At 39.5% G+C, this 23444-nt stretch overlaps 1 protein-coding gene across 7 annotated transcripts in view; it reads right to left on the bottom strand.

Annotated features, from left to right (window-relative positions):
* Positions 1-23444, bottom strand: part of THSD7B (thrombospondin type 1 domain containing 7B) — a 952777-nt gene that overhangs the window by 406418 nt on the left and 522915 nt on the right. For all 7 annotated transcript variants that reach the window (XM_037848906.1, XM_037848908.1, XM_037848910.1 and 4 more), the window contains one exon: positions 19875-19990. In XM_037848906.1, coding sequence (XP_037704834.1) covers positions 19875-19990 — 116 coding nt within the window. The remainder of the gene's footprint in view (positions 1-19874; positions 19991-23444) is intronic.

Below are 23444 nucleotides of genomic sequence, written 5' to 3'. Positions count from 1 at the left end.
AAGGTACCCAGTGTTCTTTTTTACCTCAATTGCTCTTTTTCACTCTAATTATTATTCTTGTTATTTTTGTGTGTGTGCTAATGAAGGTGCCAGGGATTGATTTAGGTGATGAATGTACAACTATGTAATGGTACTGTGAACAATCGAAAGTGCGATTTGTTTTGTATGACTGCATGGTATGTGAATGTATCTCAATAAAATGAAGATAAAAAAAAGTAAATGAACAATGGGAGGAGGAGGGGAATGGGATGTTTTGGACGTTCTTTTTAATTTTAATTTTAATTTTAATTTTATTTTTTGGAGTAACAAAGCTGTTCAAAGATTGATTGTGGTGATGAAAGCACAACTATATGACGATACTGTGAACAAGTGTATACTTTGAATGATAGTATGTTATGTGATTATATGTCTCAATAAAATTGCATTTAAAAAAAAAATTATCAGTATGTAGCCAATCTCATTTCATCTATAGCCCTCCTCATTCACACACAGCCCCATAAATATTTCAAAGAACATTCAGACATATTTCATCTGTAAATATTTCAGAACAGACTTATAAGAGATAAGGGCTCTTTTTCAACACAACCATAATAATATTATCATACATAAAACTATTATTAACAGTTCTTCTAAAATAATAAGTATCCCAACTGTCACACAGTATATATGTGTGTATATATATGTGTACATATAAATATATACATGTACATTTTGTCAAAGAAAAATCTGCACTGGACAATGTGAAATAGGCAAGGATGACTTTATTCAAAGTTATATGTAAGGAAGAAGAGAGAGATACTAGAAGGCTTTCACAGTGGGGGTGAGGGACTTGATTCCACTGAAGCAGAAGGCAGGACAGTTTTTCACGACTAGGATGAGCTAATGGGAAAGTACGGGGGCCAGGGGGAGATCAAGCAATGGGGTGTGTCCATGACATGATATTATCTCCTGAGTTTACTGTGGAGGCTGGTGGAACACGTTCTATCTGGATTCTTTAAGGGCCAAGGTGAGGGAGGTAGAGGCCCAGAGAAAAGGAGAAGCCTTTCTAAAGTTCCGTTAAGCAAAGGAGAAATAAAGACGATCTTGGTCAGTAACGCAAACGGCAGGAGTTTCTTAACTAAGTTGTTTTTCAGGATCACAGGATTTAGATAAAATTCAACACTATCTCTATCTATCTATCTGTCTGTCTATCTCTGTTTGGATCAAAATCCCAATAAGGTTGAAGGTTAAATGTGGTTGATATGTCCTATTGGCTCCTCCACCTTTCTTTTTGTTTCCCTTGCAATTCTCTTTGAAATATTTAAAAACATTTTATAAATGCGTGGCTGAAAAGGCAGGAAATAAAGGACAGTTATTTGAGCAATAGACCCTCAGGGGAATCTCTGCATCATAGGTATTGAGAGCCTGAGTTTTAATAGATGTGATAAAGTGGGAAAAAGGGGACAAAGCCTACAGCCAGAGCACAATGGGATGTTTGGTCAAATCCCGCTCCCCATCATTCTCCAGAAAGCCTGAATTCCTTGCAGTGTGGACAAGAAGAAAACCTGCGGCAACAGGGAGTAAGAGTGAGGGTGCTTGTCTGTCTTGCCTTGATTCTGGAAGGAATAGAATAAAAGAAAGAAGTCACCCAAGCCAGAGATTTCCTAACCAGAAGCCTGCATTACTACATGTGTGGAGTTTGAGTTCACACTATTCTATTTGAAAGCAGAAAACCAAAGATCAAAATTGTTTACAGGAATTTTGGATTGTTCAGGAAGAACACTGAAATACTCTAAAGAGGAAGTATCGTTCTAGGAGCTAAGAATACAACAGAGAACAAAAAGAAAAACTATATTCTTGCCCTCATGGATCTTACATTCTAGGGAAGGGACAAAGACAATTAAAAATAAATAATAAATAATACTTATTGTTTTATATGGTTACTAAATGCTGTGCAAAAAAAAAAAATAAACAGCAGTGGGTGCTAGGAAATGTGTGACTGTCTTGTGGGGTGGGGGTACAATTTTAAATTTCAAAAGCCTCAATGAGTTGGGGATATTTGAGCAAGAACATGAAAGAGGTTAGTGGGGGGGGGGGGACCTACATAATATTAAGGGAAAGAGAATTCTAGGCAGAGAATGTGCAAAGGCACAGAGCCACCTGTCAGAAAGAGCAAGGGAAACAAGCATGGCTGGATCCCTAGAGGGGGAGGTGAGGCTGGTGGCAAGTGGTAGTGATAGGAAAGGAGGTCAGTTTCCTCACCTGGATAAAGGAATTGGATTCCTACCTAATATCATATAAAAATCAATTATTAAAGAATTAAATGTAAAAGTTTCAGAAGAATGCCTTTGGGATAGGACATATATCTTAAAAATACACAAATAAAAAACATAAAGTAAATGAGTGATAAATTTAACTGTATTAAAATTAAGCAGTTCTGCTCATCAAAAGACAAATTTCACCTTGAATGGAGGTATCTGTACCACATGTAATAAAAAAATAAAAAATTCTGGATTTAGTATCCAAAATATAGTCTTCAACTAGTAAGAAAAACAGCCCAAGCACTTACCATGCTCTAGTCACTCACCAAATACTTTATATGAATAGAGTCAATCCCCGTAACAACTCTAAAAAGCAGCTGCTCTTTTTGCAGTTACCCATTTTGCAGTTGCGAAAATGGAGACACAGAGAGCTTCTGTACCTTCTTCAACGTGTCAATGAGTAAAAGAGAGAGCATGAATCCCAAGGTGCCTGTGCCCAGCGTCCGTGTTGCCTGTCACCAAAGGGTGCCTCTCTCTGGCCCTAATCAATCCCTCTGTAGAATTACAATCCAATAAAATAATCTGGGCTGATGTATTAGTCACTGGATATGACAGCTCTTCCCAGGAATAAAAACTCAAAGCTGTGGTCAATAAAGACCAGCTGGTGGCCGCCTGGGTACATGGTCTGTGCAGACTCATTGTGTCCCAGGCTTAGGACGGCATGCACATGGTTTAATGTTTTGCTGTAGCCGTCCTGAAATTCTTAATAATTTTTGAACGGGCACCCCATATTTTCACTTTGCACCTGGCTCTGCAAATTAGGTAGCAGTCCTAACAAGAACGGATGGTGACATGTGGATTTTGTGAAATCCCCTAGGTTTCTGGGACCATTTTACTCCTCGGGGGCATGCATTCAGGAGACAGGAAAGGCTTGCTCCATCTTGGCCTTCTGACAGTTGTCAGTTGTGTATAACCATCCTGGAATATGAACTTCTAGGGATAGGTAAAGAACTGGGTACACTCTGGGTCATCAAGACACGCTATTAAACAATGTAGAATTGTGGTAATGTACACGCTTAGCGTGAATCACATTTTCCTATTACAGAAAAGAGATATTCCTAATTTCTCACCCACATAATTGGATGCCCTCCTAATTTTCCAACTGGTTTCCAATGTTGTCAAACCTAATTATTTTCTGAACTTTTTATTTTTTAAAAAATAAAAAACAAATCTGATTTTATCACACCGATGCTTAAAATTTAAATTGTTCCACCAGAATTCAGAGTAACATTCAAAATCCTTAGAATGTCTTAAAGCTCTTCATGAGCTGGCTCCCACATACTTCTCTAGCCCCTATCTCTTACCACTTCCTCATCGGAATCATGCATCCTAGGTGCATGAACTTCCTGGAATTCATTCAATCATAATGTGCTCACACCACCAAGACTCTGCATACACATCCCTTCTGCTACCTATAAGGTACCTCTATCCCATGTTTGCCTGGCAACTCCCCAGCTACCAAATCTCACCTCCTCAGCCACACCTTCCCCAACTACTAAGCTAGAGCAAGACCCCCTCCTCTTTGGCTCCTTGTACTAATTCCTCTAACAAAAAACATCTATTTGCATACCTGAATCCCCTATTAAAAAGCCCCTTGACGAAGGAACCTCACCTTATTCATCTTACTGTTACTAGCGGTTGGCCCAAAACTTGGTGTATAGTAAACCTTACAAAAATGCTTACTGAATTAATGACACATGCATCCATTATCATTGATTCAATACATATTTGGGCACTTATTTTGTGCCAGCCACTATTCAACATGAAAAAGCAGTAGACAAGACACCAAACTTATTTTCTAGTTGGGATAATGCTAAGTGGTATAAGGAGACTAACATAAGGTAATGGCAAAAGAGAGCAAGGAGAAGGGGGATTTTTAAATAAGATAGCCAGAGAAAGACTCTCTGAGGGGATGACATTTGAACCGAAAACAAAGTGCTGATGGAAAGGTACCCATGCAAAGGGCTGAAATAAGAGCTTTTCAGGGAGAAACAACCTTGATCAGAAAGGAGGCAGCGGAAAGTAGGACTTGAGTTCACAAAGATGCACAGCCCAGACTGTGAAGGTGGAGCCTGCCTGATGATTGTTTCCATGTGAGGGAAGAGCCACTTCCAAGGCTCTCCTTGTCCCTTGACCCTCTTCACCTCCCTCACTAAGGTCTCCTATGGGAAGGCTGAGTGGCCTCTCAGTCATGAGTCTGGAAGAAGTAAGCGGAGATACATGGCTCTGCCTTCTCTCTCCTTCAGAGGTACACATCTGCCCGGAGGAGGCACATGTATTCAGCCCAGTCAAGGAGAGTTCTTAATGTGGGTCAAGTGTGGGCTGCGACCAGGTAATCAAGTCTTTCTACTGAGTAGCCCACTGTTGCTGTACTCCTAAACCACAATCTCAAATGTAGTTTTATCTGTAATAAAGCTGATATTTTGATCTCCCTCTATTCTGACTCTCAGCTGGTTCTGAATTTGGGTGGGGGAAAACGTGGGTGTTAGTATAGACCTCCCCCAACTCCAAGACCACGTAGGACCTTCTTGGTCATGTATGGTATATTCCATATTCCATGCAATGCAAGTTTTTACTAAATTTGTATTACTGTCCTGTTATAAGAGAGTGTTCTATGTATATATATGTAATATGTATATACACACACATTTCTGTTTCTAAAATTAATTATTTTTGTGGCCTGAGTACTCATGGGTCTTACATTTTACATCTTATTTGGGTGGGAGGTTGAGGTACTAAATATAAAATGAAGGACAAGGAAAGAATTATCCCTTACTGAGCAACTACTACTGAGTAGCCTTTACATAGGATAATGAAACCCTACAAAATAAATTATCTTACAGATATTACATCTTACATCTATGTTGAAAATGCGAATATAGAGTCTCAGAGAGACTGACTAAATTTCAGGACATTCATCTAAGAAGGGGCAATACTGGGAGTCCACCACAACTCTGTATGTAACATTCAAAAGTTCAAGTTCTTTCCACTACACATGGATGAATTAGAGAGAAGCTCAAGACAGAATAAAATTAAATGCTTAACAGAAGGTGATAAAACAGCAATGCAATAAACGTAGCCATTCAGCAATGGAAAGGATATTGGTGGCTTGAGTTAGAAAATAACACACTTTCAACAGAACTTATCACCACTTTCATGCAGTCTGAACTCTTACAGTGGTAAACATCTGTAAGGTCTCAAATTCAAGTTATGATACCGTATTTTAGGTATCAGAACAAATTAAATTAAACTTGAAAAGATTTCAAAGGGCAGAGAATATATCATTCCTGGCACACCTATTTTTGGATATTTTATTCTGTATCATTAAAAGCATTTCATTCAGTTGATATTCTATCTGAATCTTCTATGTATCACAACTTAATTTTTTTTTTTTGATGAAGAATTACATTTATTGACATGGAAAGATGTTCATTACTTAATGTTGAGTGAAACAATCTCCAGAACATTATGAATAATATGATATATTTTATGTAAAACTGTATATATAGCTGTATGTATATCTACATGTATAAAGATATGTGGAAGATTTTTCCCCAAACATTAACAGTGATTTTCTTTGGGTATAGAAATTTGGTGTGATGTTTTTAGTTTCTGCCCTGTTCTTTTCTACATTATGTGACTGTTTTGCAATGAGTATGAATCATTTTTCTAATAAAGCTACTTAAATGTTTTAAAAGTATTGATCTAATCAGTAAGGTAGAAAGCTGAGATTCAGGGAAGTTGACAACTAACTCAATAAAACCACAACCTGCCAAAGAGCCAGTATTTGCCCTCATAACCTCCCATCCCTCAAGTTTAATGTCAACCTATTTGAGTCGCTGCCTCCAACTAGCCAATATACCGGGGACAGATATACTGGCAAGGAGAGGCCTGGGTGCGGAGGGGGCACTTGGGGATCAATGTTCAAACCAGAGGGGACTCAAATGCTTTTGATAACAACTTAATTTTGAAGGAACTTCGAGAGATTGGCAGAATGTCAGTCATGGATTTTTCTATTAAAAGACACTTAAAAGTTGTTTGTCTAAACCATGAGTAATTGACTTCATTTCAAGCATGTATTTAATAACATCCTGCTTTGTTACTAAACATAAATTATTTGCTGTTCTTATAAAACCCAGAGTTCTGAACTGACATATTAAGATTCTGTCATTTTACTCAAACTTTAACTCTAGGCTTTGTTATAGTACTACAAATTAAACAGTTTATGAATCTACTATCCTATCAGCTAATCCAGTGAGTTCAAAACCTCCAGAAACCACATTCTAATTTAGAATCATATTAAAATGGGACAAAAGCCAAGGAAGTGAAAAATAATTATTTTTTAATTGTTCAAATTTATTCAGTAAAGTAACACTCCAGCAAAATCTAGTTAATCTATTTCTTCATACGAAGTATATCAAAATAAAAAAATAAATTAATAATTCCTAATTATAATGGTTATTTTGGTTTTTGAAAAGCAACTCATTAACCTATGTAGGCAAACAAGGATCATTCTGTATTGTCCACAGAGAATTCTGGAGATAAGGGAAAGAAACCAGCCAGAAGTGAAAACATTTTGAAAAGAAAGAGCATCCAAAGAAACACAGATTTTGTCACCACTGGTGACAATAAATCATTATGACTATCCATGTGGCTGCAGGATTTATTTATGATAATGAGCTTCACTGCTGAATGAAGGAGATTAATAGTGCTTTAAAGCAACTATTAGATGCAAACTAAGCAGGCGTAAGAGTGGGTTTCAGATGCAAAGGGCTTACTTCATGTACCAAAGCTACATTTGTTTATTTTGTTTGCTTTTTTTATTTGTTTCATTTGGTATGTTGGTTTATTTTATAAGACAACCAAGACATGAGGGAATAGTAATAGGAAACTCAGGCTAGGCATTTTGATAAGATTTTAAATGCAAACAGAATGCATATTTTCTTTGTTCGAAGTAAAAAATCTGACCCACTCGGTTTCCCTTCTACATGTAGGTGTTAGTCTATGATATCTGTATTCTCTGCAGATTCTTTTTCTTTTTCTGTATTTCTACCTGAAAACTTGCTTCTCAACCCAGGAGGATGGCCTCTGGGTTGGAAACATGCTAGCAGACTGTCACACTCTCTGCCTACAGCTGAGTACCTGGAGATCCCTCAGTGGGAAGGAATCAGTCCTGTTCTGAACTCCCTCCCAAACAGCTGGGTGTGGGTCCTGGGAGGTCAGTCTCAGTGCCTGAATCACAGCCCAGTCTGAGGGAAATGCTCCTGCACCTAGTCCCTACTGCCTCAGTGTCTCACTGGCTCCTTCCTTGGATATGGGACTCTACCTGAGGAGGCGGTCCCCAGGCTGTGAATGATTTGAGAAATATGGCATAAAAATGCAAACCGAGCCATGAGATTCTCTTCCTTAGAATAAAGACACTGAATGGAAGCTTCTGTCAGTGTTGGGTGGGTGCCTGAGTTAAAAGGTTACCTATGAACTGGGGCAACCATCATAAGGCTATGTACCTACTGCTTAGGAGCGAGTGAGATTCAGAGGAAGCCAGTTAGAAGGGGCAGGACAGCAGGATGCACACAGAGAAGCAGAGACAGTGGGGATCACTCCGGCTCTAGGAGATGAAGAGCAGTGCCTCAGTTTCCATTAGACCCAGGTTGATTTGTTTTTCACCGATCCTTGGGCATCAGTAAGTCTTCCTGTAACAACTTTCAAACAAATCCCTTGGTGCCTAAAGTAGCTTAAAGGGCTTTGATCTTTAAGGACCAAAATAAATTATATTAAAACAATTTAGTAAGTGCTGATTACATGTTTCTTAAATGAAATGGTGGTTAATGGTAAATTAAATGTTTCTCTAGTTCAGTGATTCTGAAACATTAGTGTTTCTTAGAATCACTGAGAAAGTTTGCTTAAAAAATGCATATTTGGGGGCCCAGGTCCTGACTTCAAAATCAGACTCTCTGAGGGTTTTAATCCCAGGCAATTCTGAGCCAGAAGGTTGTGGAATATACTTTAGAAACTTGTTCAAATTATTCTAAGTTTCACCTTTGGTTTAATCAGGGCAACTGAAAGTTTGCACGGAACTATAATTTTGTGTCTCAACATTATACCCTTGGGTTTTGTCAAAATAAGAAACTCTATGGAGCCTTTTATTGCATTTCCTTTATGTAACTGAAAGCAGCAACATCTACCTCAGCCAGAAACCCTTGTTAAAATATGATATTCCAGTGCAAAATGCCTTTCAGGAAATAGCAATTCAATAGGCTTTGCTTCCCATGAGATATCATACCACTTTGTGAAACAATAATAAATAAACAAATAAACAGACTGGCAGACAAATGAATTATTGAATGAATGGGCAAACAAACAGAGGAGACAGAATATATTTCCCTTTAAGCCATGTTTGCCAGGAAAGAAGAGTCAAATCCAATTCTTAAAAGTTCACACCTTCTATTGTGTGTGTGCTTGCAGTAAGCCACACAAATCATTTATGAAAGAAATGTACAGACCAACTTCCCTTTTGGGAGTTTGCTAGGTTTGCTCAAGCAAGTTGGTTCTAATTGGCATGTATTTATTCGACAAGGATATACTGCCTTCTGTCTTAAGGCACTATTCTCTATTAGGCACTATTGGGGATTGTGCCAGTTTGAATGTATTATGTCCCCCAAACGCCATTATCTTTGATGTAATCTTGTGTGGGTAGACTTATCAGTGTTAATTAGATTGTAATTCTTTGAGTGTTTCCATGGCGATGCGCCCCACCCAACTGTGGGTGATGACTCTGATTGGATAATTTCCATGGAGGTGTTGGCCCGCCCATTGGGTGGGTCTGAATTAAATTACTGGTGCACTATATAAGATCAGACAGAATGAGTGAGCTGCCACAGCCAAGAGGGACACTTTGAAGAAAGCACAGGAGCTACAGATGAGACAGTCTGAAGACAGCCATTGAAAGCAGACTCTTGCTCCAGAGAAGCTGAGAGAGGACAAATACCCCAAGTGCAACTAAGAGTGACATTTTTGAGGAACTGCAGCCTAGAGAGGGATGTCCTGGGAGAAAGCCGTTTTGAAACCAGAATTTCAGAGCAGATGCCAGCCACGTGCCTTCCCAGCTGACAGAGGTTTTCCGGACACCATTGGCCATCCTCCAGTGAAGGTACCCGATTGCTGATGTGTTACCTTGAATACTTTATGGCCTTAAGACTGTAACTGTGTAACCAAATAAACCCCCTTTTATAAAAGCCAATCCATCTCTGGTGTTTTGCATTCCGGTGGCATTAGCAAACTAGAACAGGGATGACTGAACAGAACAAGGTTCCAGCCCTCAAGAGATTCCCATTCCTTGAGGGGGACCTTTCCCAATGAAACACCTTTACCAACTAGAACACAAGCAATTTAGACAGAGTTATCAATTTAAGAGCAAGGAGTAGTCATTTCCAGCTATGGAATCAGGGCTAACTGCAGAAGGGGCAATGATTTAGGCCTTGGTAAGATTTGGGGAAGCAGCAGAGATGGGGAGAAAGACATTCTAGATGGAGAGAAAATTTGATTTCCTTCAGTAACTTCTGTCATGGCAACCCGAACTTCTGCAAAGTGCATACCAATTTTGTAACTACATAATCACTTGTTCAGTATCTCTGTCTTCTCTACTAGATAGTCCGCTCCATAATGGCGGGACCTGGGTCTGTATCAGTCACACACTATGTGTGTATACACTCAGCACTTTGCACAATGCCTGAAACACAGTGATTGTTCAATAGACATTTATCCTCAAATGAGTGGTTATGAACCTAAGATTCCACCATAATTCTGCCATTTATTAGTTTTGCAATCTTGGGCCATCTCTAAGACTCTAGTTCCTCATATATAAAATGGAGTAATGATAGTTACTTCCATAAAGGGTAAAGGTGAGAATTGACTAGAATAATGCATATAAGTAAATTATAGCCATTTCTATTAATTCGGTTAGGAAGCAGTGAGATGAAGCGAAACCACATATTGAATTTATAGCTTTTTAATGAAAAGAGTTTGAACTTATCTAGCTTTTCTTTCTACAACTGTAGGATGTCACCAGGCCAGGCAATATAGGAAGTTTGAAGATTGGGTCTCCTGACTGATTTTTGTTCCTTCTGAACTATGAGACCATGAGTGCTTCCCTTGAGGAGGCTGTTGTCTCATCTGTGGTACAGGACTCATAAAATAGCATTCCCTGTATCACAGAACAGTCATGAAAATTAACAAGACAGCACTCTAGAAAGTAATGTGTACTCCATAATGTTCAATTCTGGGTCATAGGTGAGAGGGAACCAGGCTTCAAATACTTAAATTGCAAGTAAACAAGCAAGAAGAGTTGTGCCTATGGGTTTGGGAAGCAGTTTGTCATGGGGTGAAAACAGATAGGTAGTGGAGTCACAGAAATCTGGATCCTGTCCCAGGCTCTGCCTCTGACATGCTGAATAACCTTAGACCATTTCCATCATCTTTCTGAGCTTGGGGTTCCTCACATGTTAGTTATGTATGATTAGACCTAATTCCTGGGCCATTGCAGGTGGCAGAGAAAATCTTAGCGGATGATACTGCGGACTCCAGGTCCTTGTGAATATACATCAATCTCTGGTCTTATGTTTTTTCCACCAAATCAGATATCGTATATTGAGTATTAATAGTGACAAGCAGAAGTACCAAATTTTAAGGAAAATACATATGTGAGAAAAAAAGATAAACAATTTTTAATTGGAAGATTTTTATCCGTTAACTTTTTTCCCCTGTGCACAGGGAGAAGTACCTTTTATGAATTTTATCAGCAAAAATCTTCTCTTCAGCAGAAGTATGACTGAGAATTGTATTCTTTAACAGCCCAATGTTTGTCATTGCTCCTACTAAATTATCAGGAATATTTACTGAGCACTGGGGCTGTGTCATGATCTTAAGTGACCCCTAATGCTGCCTGTAGGAACAAAGGACTCTGCTCTCTGGATATCAAGGCTGGGGCTGGGGACATACATGTGAAGCACACATCTTATTTTATTTAATTACTCCCCAAACACTGGAATATATAACATTATCCACAATTTAAGAGAAGGTAACTGAGATTTAGGTTCAGTCAGTTTCCCAAGAAAGAAAACAATATTAGATCACATTCAACATTATGTTGGAGGCCAGAGTTCCAGGCCCAAAGCCTAAATCATTCACACACAGAGGACTTCTTGTTATTTGATAATAAATTAGCACTCTGTCACCACTGCCCAGGTGTACAAAGGTACAGGTGAGCCAAAGGAAGGAGTCTGTGTGCTTGAAAGGGGTAACTAAAGACGGAAAGTGTTTGTATACACTTGAGTGGGCCAAATTCTGAAGTCCAGAATAGGCTATTTTTGGCCTATGTGACATCCAAAATGACCAATACCTCTTTCCTTAATAGGTCAAGACACCTTGAATCATCTGTTAATGCTGGGGTTTCAACTAAATGGTAGCAAAATGCTTAAGAATGAAAGAATAGGCTGTGGTAAAGATGTGAGGTTCATTTATTCATTCATTCAACAATAATTACTGGATATCTATCATATGCCAGGCATTGCTATAAGCCCTAAAGTGCATTAATAAAATTACAAAATCCCTCCTTCTAGCTTTTACACTCTGTCCAGGAAAACATGTGGGGCTACAAACAAGTAAAGGTTACTGTGTGGCAAGTACCATCATACCATCATACGGAGGACTAGATACTGAAAAACACAAAACAATCACAAAAAAGTTCCCTGACCTTAAGGATAGTATATCTCTATAATGATGATGATAATGATAATAATAAATTTCCACGTGTCTGGCATTGTTCGATGTGTTCTATCCTCATAGAGTCCTTAAAATAGCTCAGTTAAGTAGGCAGTTATCTCATTTTGGAAAGGAGAAAATTGGAACATAGAAAGTGTAATGTAAGTGTGAAGTGACAAAGAGGGGATTTGAATCTAGGAAGACTAACTTGAGAGTCTATGCTCTTAACTACTAGGCTACACTGTGTATGCATTAAAAACAAATCACTGTATTTGATACCAGAATCTCAAGACACAACTGCAGGAGGAATGATGCAGGAGGAAAAGGATGCCACCAAATGGGGCCTCCTACCATTCCCGCAGCAGTCTGCCTCGGGCCTTCCTGCTCCAGGGTACTGCATTCTAGCTTACCCCTTTGAGATAAAAGATAAAGGAGCCCCTTAAGTCTTTAATTATTGAGATTGACAAATAATTAATAATTAGCACCATGGTTTCTAGGAATTTACAGGAAGAGCTATTTTGAATATGCCACATTTTATCTTCTAGTATAATAACTTTATCCCCTGCATAACTTTCCCTTCCGTTGATCTTTTCCATGTTTTAAATTTCATCATATTTTTAACTGCATTATTATTTAAAGTGAATTATTTTGAAATAATCCACTGAGCATGGGCTGGGAGATAACTACAGGTATAGTCAAAACAAGAATGGCCATTGGTTGACGACAAATTTTTGACGGTTGATGGCTACACAGAAATACCTTGTGCTGATACTTTGTTTTGGCATGTTATTAATTCATGTTTGTGTGTTTGGAATTTCATGTCATTAAACATTGGAACCATTTTAAAAAATTTAAGCTTTAAAGCTTTAAAGAGAGCCTGATAGAAATCTTGAAAAAAGAGTACTGATTTGTGACCTTGAAGTAAAAACACAGTTTGTGATGGTTTTGACAGCAGTGGCCAAGATAATTAATTTCCAACAGTACACAGGCACATAATTATCAACGATCTGCTACAGTAGGTTAAAATGTGTGTGAAGGCACCCTGTAAAGTAAAAAGCACTAGATGAGTGGTTCTCATACCCAGTCACTTAAAAGAATCACCCATGGGGAGTTTTCATATTGCAGATGTGCCATCAATCTGAAGAGATCCTGACAGGCAGGTTTCAGACATCTGTGCACTGAGAAAGGTCCACAGAGCTCAGAATCACTGCACTAAGTAAACTGTTGCTATTATCAAGTGCATTGGATACTTAAGACAATCATTGGCTTAATAGGTTGAAGAAAATATGGAAGGAAATAGCAATAGAAGAACTAGTAATTGTTCTTGATAATTTGATTAATTTATTACTGTACCTTAAAAACTGGAGAGGTCATAACAGGATCATAGACTGATAGACCTTTGGTTTGCTTAGAAGAATGTGGGACTATCATTAGTCTTTTAAGAAGAGATTCCAGAGGAGGAGGAGTAAGAAGAAAACAGACGTGTGAATATCTACTAGCTAGAGGTTGTTCAATTGCTTGAGAAAACCTTTAAACCGTAAGGATTTGAGCTCATGAATCCAGCCAGGACCAAAGAAAACCTGATACATTTCATCCTTACCTAACTCAAAAACAGCTACACTTGACCCCCTGAAACCATCTTGGATTTTTGAGAGGTTTGTATGGATTTGGTTTTTGATTCACATAATCCAGTGAGTCTCAGGCTTTGCTGAGAATCACATTAGAATCACTTGGGAGCTTTTAAAAAACTTGATGCCTAGGTCGCACCCTGTTCCTGTTTGCTAATGCTGCTTTTATGCAAAATATGAGAAACGGATTGGCTTTTATAAAGGGGTTTTCTTTGGCTACAAAGTTACAGTCTTAAGGCCATTAAGGGTCCAAGGTAAGGCATCAACAATAGGGCACCTTCACCGGAGAAAGGCGGTTGGCATCCGGAAAACCTCTGTTAGCTGGGAAGGCACGTGGCTGGTGTCTGCTTGCTCCCAGGTTGCATTTCAAAATGGCATTCTCCAAAATGCTGCTCTTGGGGTGTTTTGCCCTCTCTTAGCTTCTCTGGAGCAAACTTTGGGCTAGCACAACTCTGCTTTCAATGGCTGTCTCCAAAATGTCTCTCTCAGTTCCTCTCAAAAATGTCACTCACAGCTGCTCTGAGGTCCTTCTGTTTACAGGCACTTTTTATAGGACTCCAGTGAACTAATCAAGACCATGCTGAATGGGCAGGGCCACACCTCCAGGGAAACATTCATCAGAGGTCATACCCTAACCAAAGGTGTCAATCACAGTTGGGTGGGTCACATCTCCATGGAAACACTCATGCATAAGGTTCCAACTTAATCAACACTAGTATGTCAGCCCACACAAGATTGCCTTAAAGATAATGGAGTTTCGGGGGACATAATACATCCAAACTGGCACATACCCCAAATCAATTAAGTCAGAATGTCTGGGGTAAGACAAGGCATCATAATTGTTCAGAGATAGCTAAGTGATTCCATTGGGGAGCAAAGTTTGGGAAACACTGACATGACTTCTCTTCTCAACTTTGATGACCCAGTCCTGAAACAACAGTGGCAAAAAAAGAGTTCCTCCACCTCCATCAGCCTAGGTTACTACCAACTCAGGTCAGTACCCCCTGGAATGCTATTCCTGATTCTCCTCTGTTTAAGTTAAACCACTTCTTTCCACTGCACACACCACCCCCGCCTATGTCCATACCTTCTGATCTGTCCCCAAACCACACTTCTTACTCTACAGCTTTGACCACTGCCTTGCTCAGGAACTTCTAATGAACACCATCTGTGCCGGTTTGGATGTATTATGTCCCCCAGAAAAAGCCATGATCTTTGATGCAATCTTGTGGGGGCAGATGTTATTAGTGCTGATTAGGTTGGAACCTTTTGACTGTTTCCCTGGAGATGTGATTCAATCAATGGTAGGCAAGAGCTTTCATTGGATTATTTCCATGGAGGTGTGGCCCCATCCATTCAGGGTGGGTCATCTGGATCACTGGAGTACTTTAAAAAGAGCCACACAGGCCCAGATGCTTAATACAGCCAAGAGGGACACTTTGAAGAATGCACAGGAGCTGAGAGAGGAGCTGCAGCTTACAGAGACATTCTGGAGATAGCTTTTGAAAGCAGACTCTTGCTCCAGAGGAACTAAGAGAGGATAAGTGCCCCAAAAGCAACTAAGAGTGACAGCCTAGAGAGGAACGTCCTGGGAGAAAGCCATTTTGAAACCAGAACTCTGGAGCAGATGCCAGCCACGTGCCTTCACAGCTAACAGAGGTTTTACAGACGCCGTTGGCCATCCTCCAGTGAAGGTACCCAATTGTTGATGCATTACCTTGGACACTTTATGGCTTTAAGACTGTAACTTTGTAAGCAAATAAACCCCCTTTATAAAAGCCAATCCATTTCTGGTATTCTGCTTAATGGCAGCATTAGCAAACTGGAACACCATCCTCACTGCTGGGGATTGACTCATGCCCCAGAGAAGAGACATATTCAAATCCTAACTCCCAGTCCTGTGGGTGTGAATTCATTTGTAAATAGGACCTTTGAAGATGCTGTTATTAGTTTAAGGTATGGTCAAATTGAATGAGGGTGGGCCTTAATCCTATATGGCTGAAGTAATTTTATAATGAAATTGGAAATTGGACAAGGAAGAAGAAGCCAGAATTCAGCAGATGTCAGAGGAGCAGACAAGGAGAGTGAGAGATCACCACGTGGTGGAGGACTGCTAGAATGCTACAGACAATACCTGGAGTTTGGACTTCTAGCCTCCCAAATCAGTTTGTGATATATGTCACAGCCGCACAGGCAAACTAAGACACCTAGTCAGAGCTTTGCCACTCAGAGTATAGACAGCACCTGGGAGATCGTTACCAAGGTGAAATTTCAAGCCCCATTCAGATCTACTGAATCAGTTTGCATTTCAGTAATATCCCCAGGGTACTTGTGTGCAGATTTCACTTTGAGAAGTAGTGTTCTAGGACATCATTTCCCAAAGTATCTCTAGAAGAATGCTCTCAAGGACATGCCTGGATTCAAATCCATACCTTTCTATCTCTTCATAGGACATCCATCCATTCAGAAAATATTTATCAACTGACAACTATATGTCCCATACTTTGTGGGGTTTATGGGATACAGTGCTGAACAAGACAGAAGTGGTCCTCATCTTCATAAATTTACATTCTAAGAGGGGTGACATTAAACAGAGAGAGATATGCATCATGAGTGTCATAAAGGCAATCTGCAGAAGTTGTAGGATAATTTATTTAATGGAATACACGTGGAGGTTTCTGTCTTAGTTTTCAAGGCTGCTATGACAAATACAACACAAAGTGTTGTCTTAAACAATGGGAATTTATTGGTTCACGATTTTGAGGTTAGAATTCTAAAACTGAGGCATCAGCAAGGCAGTGCTTTCTCCCCAAAGTCGGTGTGCCAGTTTGAATGTATTATATACCCCAGAAAAAGCCATATTCTTTGATGCAGTCTTGTGGGGCAGACGTTTTGGTACTGATTAGATTTGCATGGAAATTCGCCCCACCCAACTGTAGGTGGTAACTGATGAGATATTTCCGTGGAGGTGTGGCCCCATCATTCAAGGTGGGCCTTGATCAGTGGAGCCATATAAATGACTGATGGGCAGAGGGAACTCCGTGCAGCTGTGAGTGACATTTTGAAGAGGAGCTACAGCCAAGAGGGACACTTTGAAGAAAGCACAGGAGCTGCAGATGAGAGACAGTTTGAAGACAGCCGTTGAAAGCAGACTCTTGCTCCAGAGAAACAGAGAGGACAAATATCCCAAGTGCAACTAAGAGTGACATTTTTGAGGAACTGCAGCCTAGAGAGGGATGTCCTGGGAGAAAGCCGTTTTGAAACCAGAACTTTGGAGCAGATGCCAGCCAAGTGCCTTCCCAGCTAACAGAGGTTTTCTGGACACCATTGGCCTGATTGCTGATGTGTTACCTTGGACACTTTATTGCCTTAAGACTGTAACTGTGTAACCAAATAAACCCCCCTTTATAAAAGCCAATCCATCTCTGGTGTTTTGCATTCTGGTGGCATTAGCAAACTAGAACAGTCGGTAACACTCTGGTACTGGTTTGACACAATCCTTGGGGTTCCTTGGCCGTCCTGTCACATGGTGATGTCCTCTCCTTTCTCTTCCAGGTTCCTTTGACTTCCAACTTTCAGCTCCTCCCCACGGCTTTCTCAATGTCTGAATTTCTTCTGCTTATAAAGGACTCCAGTAATCTGGAATAAGGTCATCTTCATTCAGGTGGGCCATACCTTAACTAAAGCAATAACTTCAAGAGATCCTAGTTACAACAGGTTTACACTCACAGGAATGTGGGTTAAGATTAAGAACATGTCTAAATTGGGGCACGTTTCAATCTAGCATAGGGTCAAACATAATCTGAGAGATGAGAATAGCATTCCGAAGAAAGGCTACAAAAGCAGGTCCCTGCAGGATGTGTTGACTGAGGGTCCAGCAAAGAGGGACAGTTGAAGAGACTGGCAGGCCTCACCCAGAGCATGTGCAAAGGCCCTGAACAACTATAAAAATACTTGCCCAGTGCATACTTGATGCCAGCAGTGGTCTAAGTTCTTTCTCTATCGGTAGGTGTGAATATTATCCTCATTTTACAAATAAGGAAACTGAGACAGAGAGAGATTAAGTAGGGTTCAATGTCACGGGGTGAACCTGGGAATCTAGCCCCTGCCATCTGGCTTCAGTGCCTATGCTCTTAGCCACCGTGTAACATGACCTCTTTAGTTGGGAAGAACACAGCACATGCAAGGAGCTGAAGGGAGGACCACCTGGCCAGAACCCAGCACTGTTTGTTCACAGATCCATGGTCCTTTCTCATCAGAATTAGGAGTGGATGCATCAGTGTTCCGGGGGAGCTTCTCACCACTGCAATTTTATGGGACCCATCCCAAAGCTACTGAATCAGAATTTCAGGGAGCTGGAAATCTGAATTTTAATATTGCTTCCCAGTGATTCAGATGCACGATAAAGTTTGAGAACCAGAGATTTACAGGTCCTATTTCCTTTGACATTCTCCCCCTCTCATAGAAGCCCCCAAATTAACCCATGCCTATTTAATAATCTCCTGATCCCAGGAAATAATCTAAACACAAAGGTAAATGGGATTGAAGAGGAAAGCTGGAAGAAATCTGAAAATTGAATTTTTGCTCCTCCAGGTCCCCAGGCTGCCAGGGTGTGAAAGAATTATCTAGGCTTGAAAAGGTGGAGGCAAGAAGAGACCACAGAGACTTAGAACTATTTTCATTACAATGTTAACTATTTGAATATCTAATTGAATCTTAGGAAATTGGAGTAAAATATAAAGTTGCTTGAAGAACAATTCTTTCACATACCCTGATTCCTCCACTGTCAGCTAATGCTAAGGGAAGACTTGCAGGCAGCAGAGGGAATGTTCTTGAGTGTAGCTGAAATAATCCCTGGTCACCAAACAAAGCTGACATGCCTTCCTGAGTGTCAGGGGATCCTTGATAGCTCCCACACAAAATTCTGGCTGCCATTAGGAAATTCTTTTTATGAAATGCACAGCTATAAAAGCTTTTTGCAGGTGCCCCAACAATGTAATATACGATGATGATGACAAGCATCTCCAGCAGCTGTCACAACCCCTTTCTCAGTCACTGAGAGACGGTCTGAAAGGACAGTCAGATCTATGTCAATGTTGGCCACCTCTTCATGCCACACCCATGAAGCCCTGTGATAGATGAGTCTCTATGGGAGTCTAGATGTTTGTGGAGAGAGTTTTCCGAGAAAGGTGTTAATCCTCTCAGTCTCTGAGTGAAGTCCTCTCTCCAAGGAACCGCATACTTCCCTCTTCCTTCTTCCAGGAGGCTAGAGCAATAACTGAGCAAGGACCATACTCTGCTTGAGAAGACATGATCATCAAGCAAAGACCAGAGATGGGAGGATGAGAACTTTACTTTGGACACCAGGGCTCGTATTCTTTTCCTCCTTTCGTTTCTTGGATTTGCCTTTCCTTACCATGGTGATAAGATCCAAAGGACCAGACCTAGTGTGTATGCGATGGGAAAACAGACCAAGTCATGAGTCTAAATCTTAAGCCCATATGGAATTTCAGAACCAGGAGAGCTTGTTTCCTATGGGCCAGTTCATCAGGGGAGTGCAATTAGCTTTGGGGAAAAAAGACCTGTTCTAAGAAAAACAGTCACTTTATCAAAGAGCACCTGTGGGCTAATTTCGGTCTCAGATGTTCAGAATCACAAATCACAGCCCTCCATATACAGTGGATGTATAATGTATCACCATTAACAGTAAGAAATACACATCTTACATTACCGATTTCTGTACTTGCTCAACACTTCTAAATGTATCTTTCCTTATTTTTCCACATGCTTCCATTTATCAGTGATGAATGCATAGGATTAAAGAGCTCAGAATCTAATGAAACTACCTGGAATTGGGATCCAAACACACACGAATCTCAGAGAAATTGTGATGGTGATGATGCTTTATGAGGAATCACATCTGAATGGATATTCAAAATGCAAAACAGGATTAGTAGAAGAGGATTACTACTACAATACATACCAGTGAAATTGTGACATGTATCATGTGCAAATGTTTTCCTTTCCAAGTTCTGATGGATCTGGGTATCCAAGATTTCATTTACAAACTTTTATACATCTTGCTCCCAGAGTGATAGGCAAATGGGAAAGAAAGATGTTTGTATTGCAGAGGGAAAACAATTAGAAGGTTAGAGAAGAAAGCAGTAAGAAAACGGACTCCACCTACCTGGCTGGCACAACCCTGGGCAGGGTGTCCACTCGCTGAAAGCTGTCACTAGGCAGTCTTTTTTGCACGGGAGGAGACAAGGGCGCACTGTTTCCGGCCGAGTAGACTCTGGACATCTGTCATTGGGAAGAAACTACATCAGTGCCTCCTGGAGAAAGCGGTTTAACACAGAACCATAGAATTTTAGAATAGAAAACACTGAGACACTCTTGTTTATTTTATAGATGAAGGAAGAAAGACCCAGGGTGGTGAAGTCACTTGTCCAGGGGCACACAGCCAGAGGCAGAGCTGGAAACAGAGACCAAAAATCTTTCCACTACAACAGGAAAAAAACCAATTACGTAACTTATGAAGATTATGGGTATAGGACAGCAAAGAAAATCTGTAAGTTAAAATAAGCACCAATTAAGTGACCATCTGCATCATTCAAGTAACATTGATTTTTTTTTTTTTTTGTAATGAACAAATCAGCAAAAAAAAAAGAAGAGAAAAATACAAAAATACAAGACATCAAACACACACACGAAAATAAAGTTATGGAAGACCATGTAAAATACTACATGACATTAATAATTAACAGAATTCTAGAATATTTTAATAATTAGTAGGTATCTCTATAAAACTTGCAGATTGATGAGCTAGGAGTAAGCAAGATGTGACAGACTGCAAATAAATATACTAACTAGCGCTAACAACAGAAACATTTCAATTATGTTATTTTGCTGATAATTAATTTAATGTTCATACTTGGGAGGAAAGTAATACTGTTAATGAATTTACAATCACCTGGAAAAACTAAAGTCTCAGAAAAATGGCAAACAAGTTTGCATTTGTTTTTTGCTTGCTTGTTTTATGAGTACAGAGGACTAAGAAGAAAAACAGGAAAGCTCTCTGCAACACATATTTGGATTTTAAATTCTATTTTCCATGCAGTTTCTTATAAAGAAGAGAGATCCAGCAGGTATAAAGCTTAGTAGCATGAACTTTAGTAACAGATAGGGTGAAAATCCTGGGGCTGAACTAAGTGCTTTGCTTACACTCTTTCATTTATTTCTAACAACAACACTGAAAGGCATTAAAATCTCTATTTTCAAATGATAAACAGGGGTGTTGAAATAATACATAATGGGCCCAAAGTCACATGGAGACAGAGCACTGGAGAAAAATGTTACAAAAAATTGTCAGTTTAGCAAGTTCAAACAGCTAAAATAGAGATTCTCAAAGTAGAAAACAGAGAAAATGGAGGAGATAAAATCAATGAGGAAATAATGGATGAAAATATCTCACAGTTGAAGAAGGGATGATAGTGACTCATGACAAGTCCACCAAATACATACAAAATGACCAACGTGCAAATGCAGGGACTGTCTAAATTTTTTAACATGAGAGAAGAGAAGAGAAGAGAAAGAAGAGAAGAGAAAGAAGAGAAGAGAAGAGAAGAAAAGAGAAGAGAAGAAAAGAGAAGAGAAGAGAAGAAAAGAGAAGAGAAGAGAAGAGAAGAGAAGAGAAGAGAAGAGAAGAATGGTCAGTCAATGGAGGAAGAGGAATAAGTCATCTACAAAGGGAGAAGAATCTGACTGGTATCAAACCTCACCAATTAACATTATTATAAAAATTAAAACATTTTCATAGTCTTAAAATTTAAAAACAGCATGGAGATAAAGCACGGAAAACGTAATGAGGTTATGGAGCAAAATGTACTTAATATGCTTGCCACTGTAAAGCAAAGCAAAGGCACGAATGACACAGGACGGGAGAAGGACAGGGAGGATGAGAGAGAGGAGGCTCTGATGTCTTCATCAAACAAAGCAGGTGTTCAAAGAGTTGATCTAAATATAAATGAAACAAGAAATAAGGTTCGAAGAATGTTATCAAAAGCACTAATGTAATCAACCAACCAGCCGAAGACTAACATTGTGGGAGAGTGGGGGAGAGGAGATAGTGTAAGAGAACTAAGGTTCACTGCCTTTCATGGAAGGAATCAAAGGATAAACATTTTAAACTGATAAGTGAAAAAATAAATGAATTACATATGAAAAATATACCACTTAGAGTTACGAGGTAACAACCAGAAAGGAAGAGGGGAATAAGAATATATACTTATATCTGCTTGCATCAGCATAAAGATACAGTGGAAGGATATTAAGAAATGAATAAAATGGTTGCCAGTGATAGAAAGGGAGAAGATGGGAGCAGTGGTAGGTGAAAGGCTTCTTACTGTTTACCTTGCCCACTGTTTTGATTAGTGAGTCATGTGAACACTTACCCAGAAAAAACAGGGATGGGGAGAGGGAGAGAAACAAAACCCAGCAACTGTTAAGAAGTGGTTGTATCTGAGAAATGGCAATACAAACTGCAGAAGGAATTGGTTGGGAACTTGCTGCTTTTATTCATCATTCCCTCTCTGTTATTTTACTTCTACCAGGGAGCATGCAATACTTACAGAGAAATTAAAATGGAAAATGCATATACTCGCAGGAAAATCACTCAATAAATTATTTATTAGTGGCATTATTATTAATCATCCTTAAAAAAACCTGCTTATCAAATAGGTCAACTGAGTAAGCACAACAACAGAAAGAAAGAGTGCCTTTATGAGGAGATAGTGTTGTTTAAACAACATGCTCTGGTGAGGAAAATTTATATTATACCTTAGTAAAGATAGCAGAAAGCAATGAAATCATCCCTAAGTCCTTTGTTCATATTCAGAGCCTACTGAGAATAAATGGAACCGCTATTTATTCTAACTCCTCTCCAACCTCTCCTAACACATGGCCAAATATCAAAGCACAACTTGAGTAAAGCCAGCTTCCTGTGTGGCCACTGAAGCATGGGGTCTTCACCGCCCCCCACCACAAGCTCACTCATGCCTTCATAAAATATTGGTGGTGCTAGGCCTCAGGCTTTCTATAGAGGGCTGCTTATATTGCAGGGACATTATTCACTTCAGTTAACACTAGGTGTTAATCTTATTCAAGGAACTGATATCCTCTACTTTATTTACCAATAATTACATCACTCACAACAAATGCTCTCTGTAATATGACACTCCCTCTCTCTGTGTTTTCCCCATAAGTTCAGAAGAAAGAAACAGTATCATTCCCACAATTGCAAAGGTCAAGTTCGGGTTATATATTTTTTGAGAGGAAATGGACTGAGGGATTTCCCAGAAAGGCATGAGATTTCTGGTCTGACAGGGGGAAAATATTTACGATAGTCAAAAAATTGTCTTTTTGCTCATTTCTTCTGCCAAGAAGGTTTATCTTTTTCTTCAAGGGTTCAACTTTCTTCTTTGAATTTATCTACACATTGTCTACCCTTTCAAGGATCATCACATTTCCAATTTCTATAAATTTCTTCTTAATTTTCAAAAGTATTCCCTTTGTAACTTATATGTTCCCTTCCCCATTTACAAAAACTAGTAGGTTTATTTTCTGTATCACTGTATCGTCAGGACCAAAGAAAGGCTTTTTGACTCTTTTGTGCTGCTGATTTGCTTTGTGTGTGTGCGTATGTATGTAAGTACATGCTGAATGCCTTGATGGTGGAATTCCATTTTATATCATATCC

Source organism: Choloepus didactylus, chromosome 9 (assembly GCF_015220235.1).
Source record: "Choloepus didactylus isolate mChoDid1 chromosome 9, mChoDid1.pri, whole genome shotgun sequence".
In the NCBI taxonomy this organism is placed as follows: Eukaryota; Metazoa; Chordata; class Mammalia; order Pilosa; family Megalonychidae; genus Choloepus; species Choloepus didactylus.
This window is presented reverse-complemented; position numbering and strand designations above follow the sequence as displayed.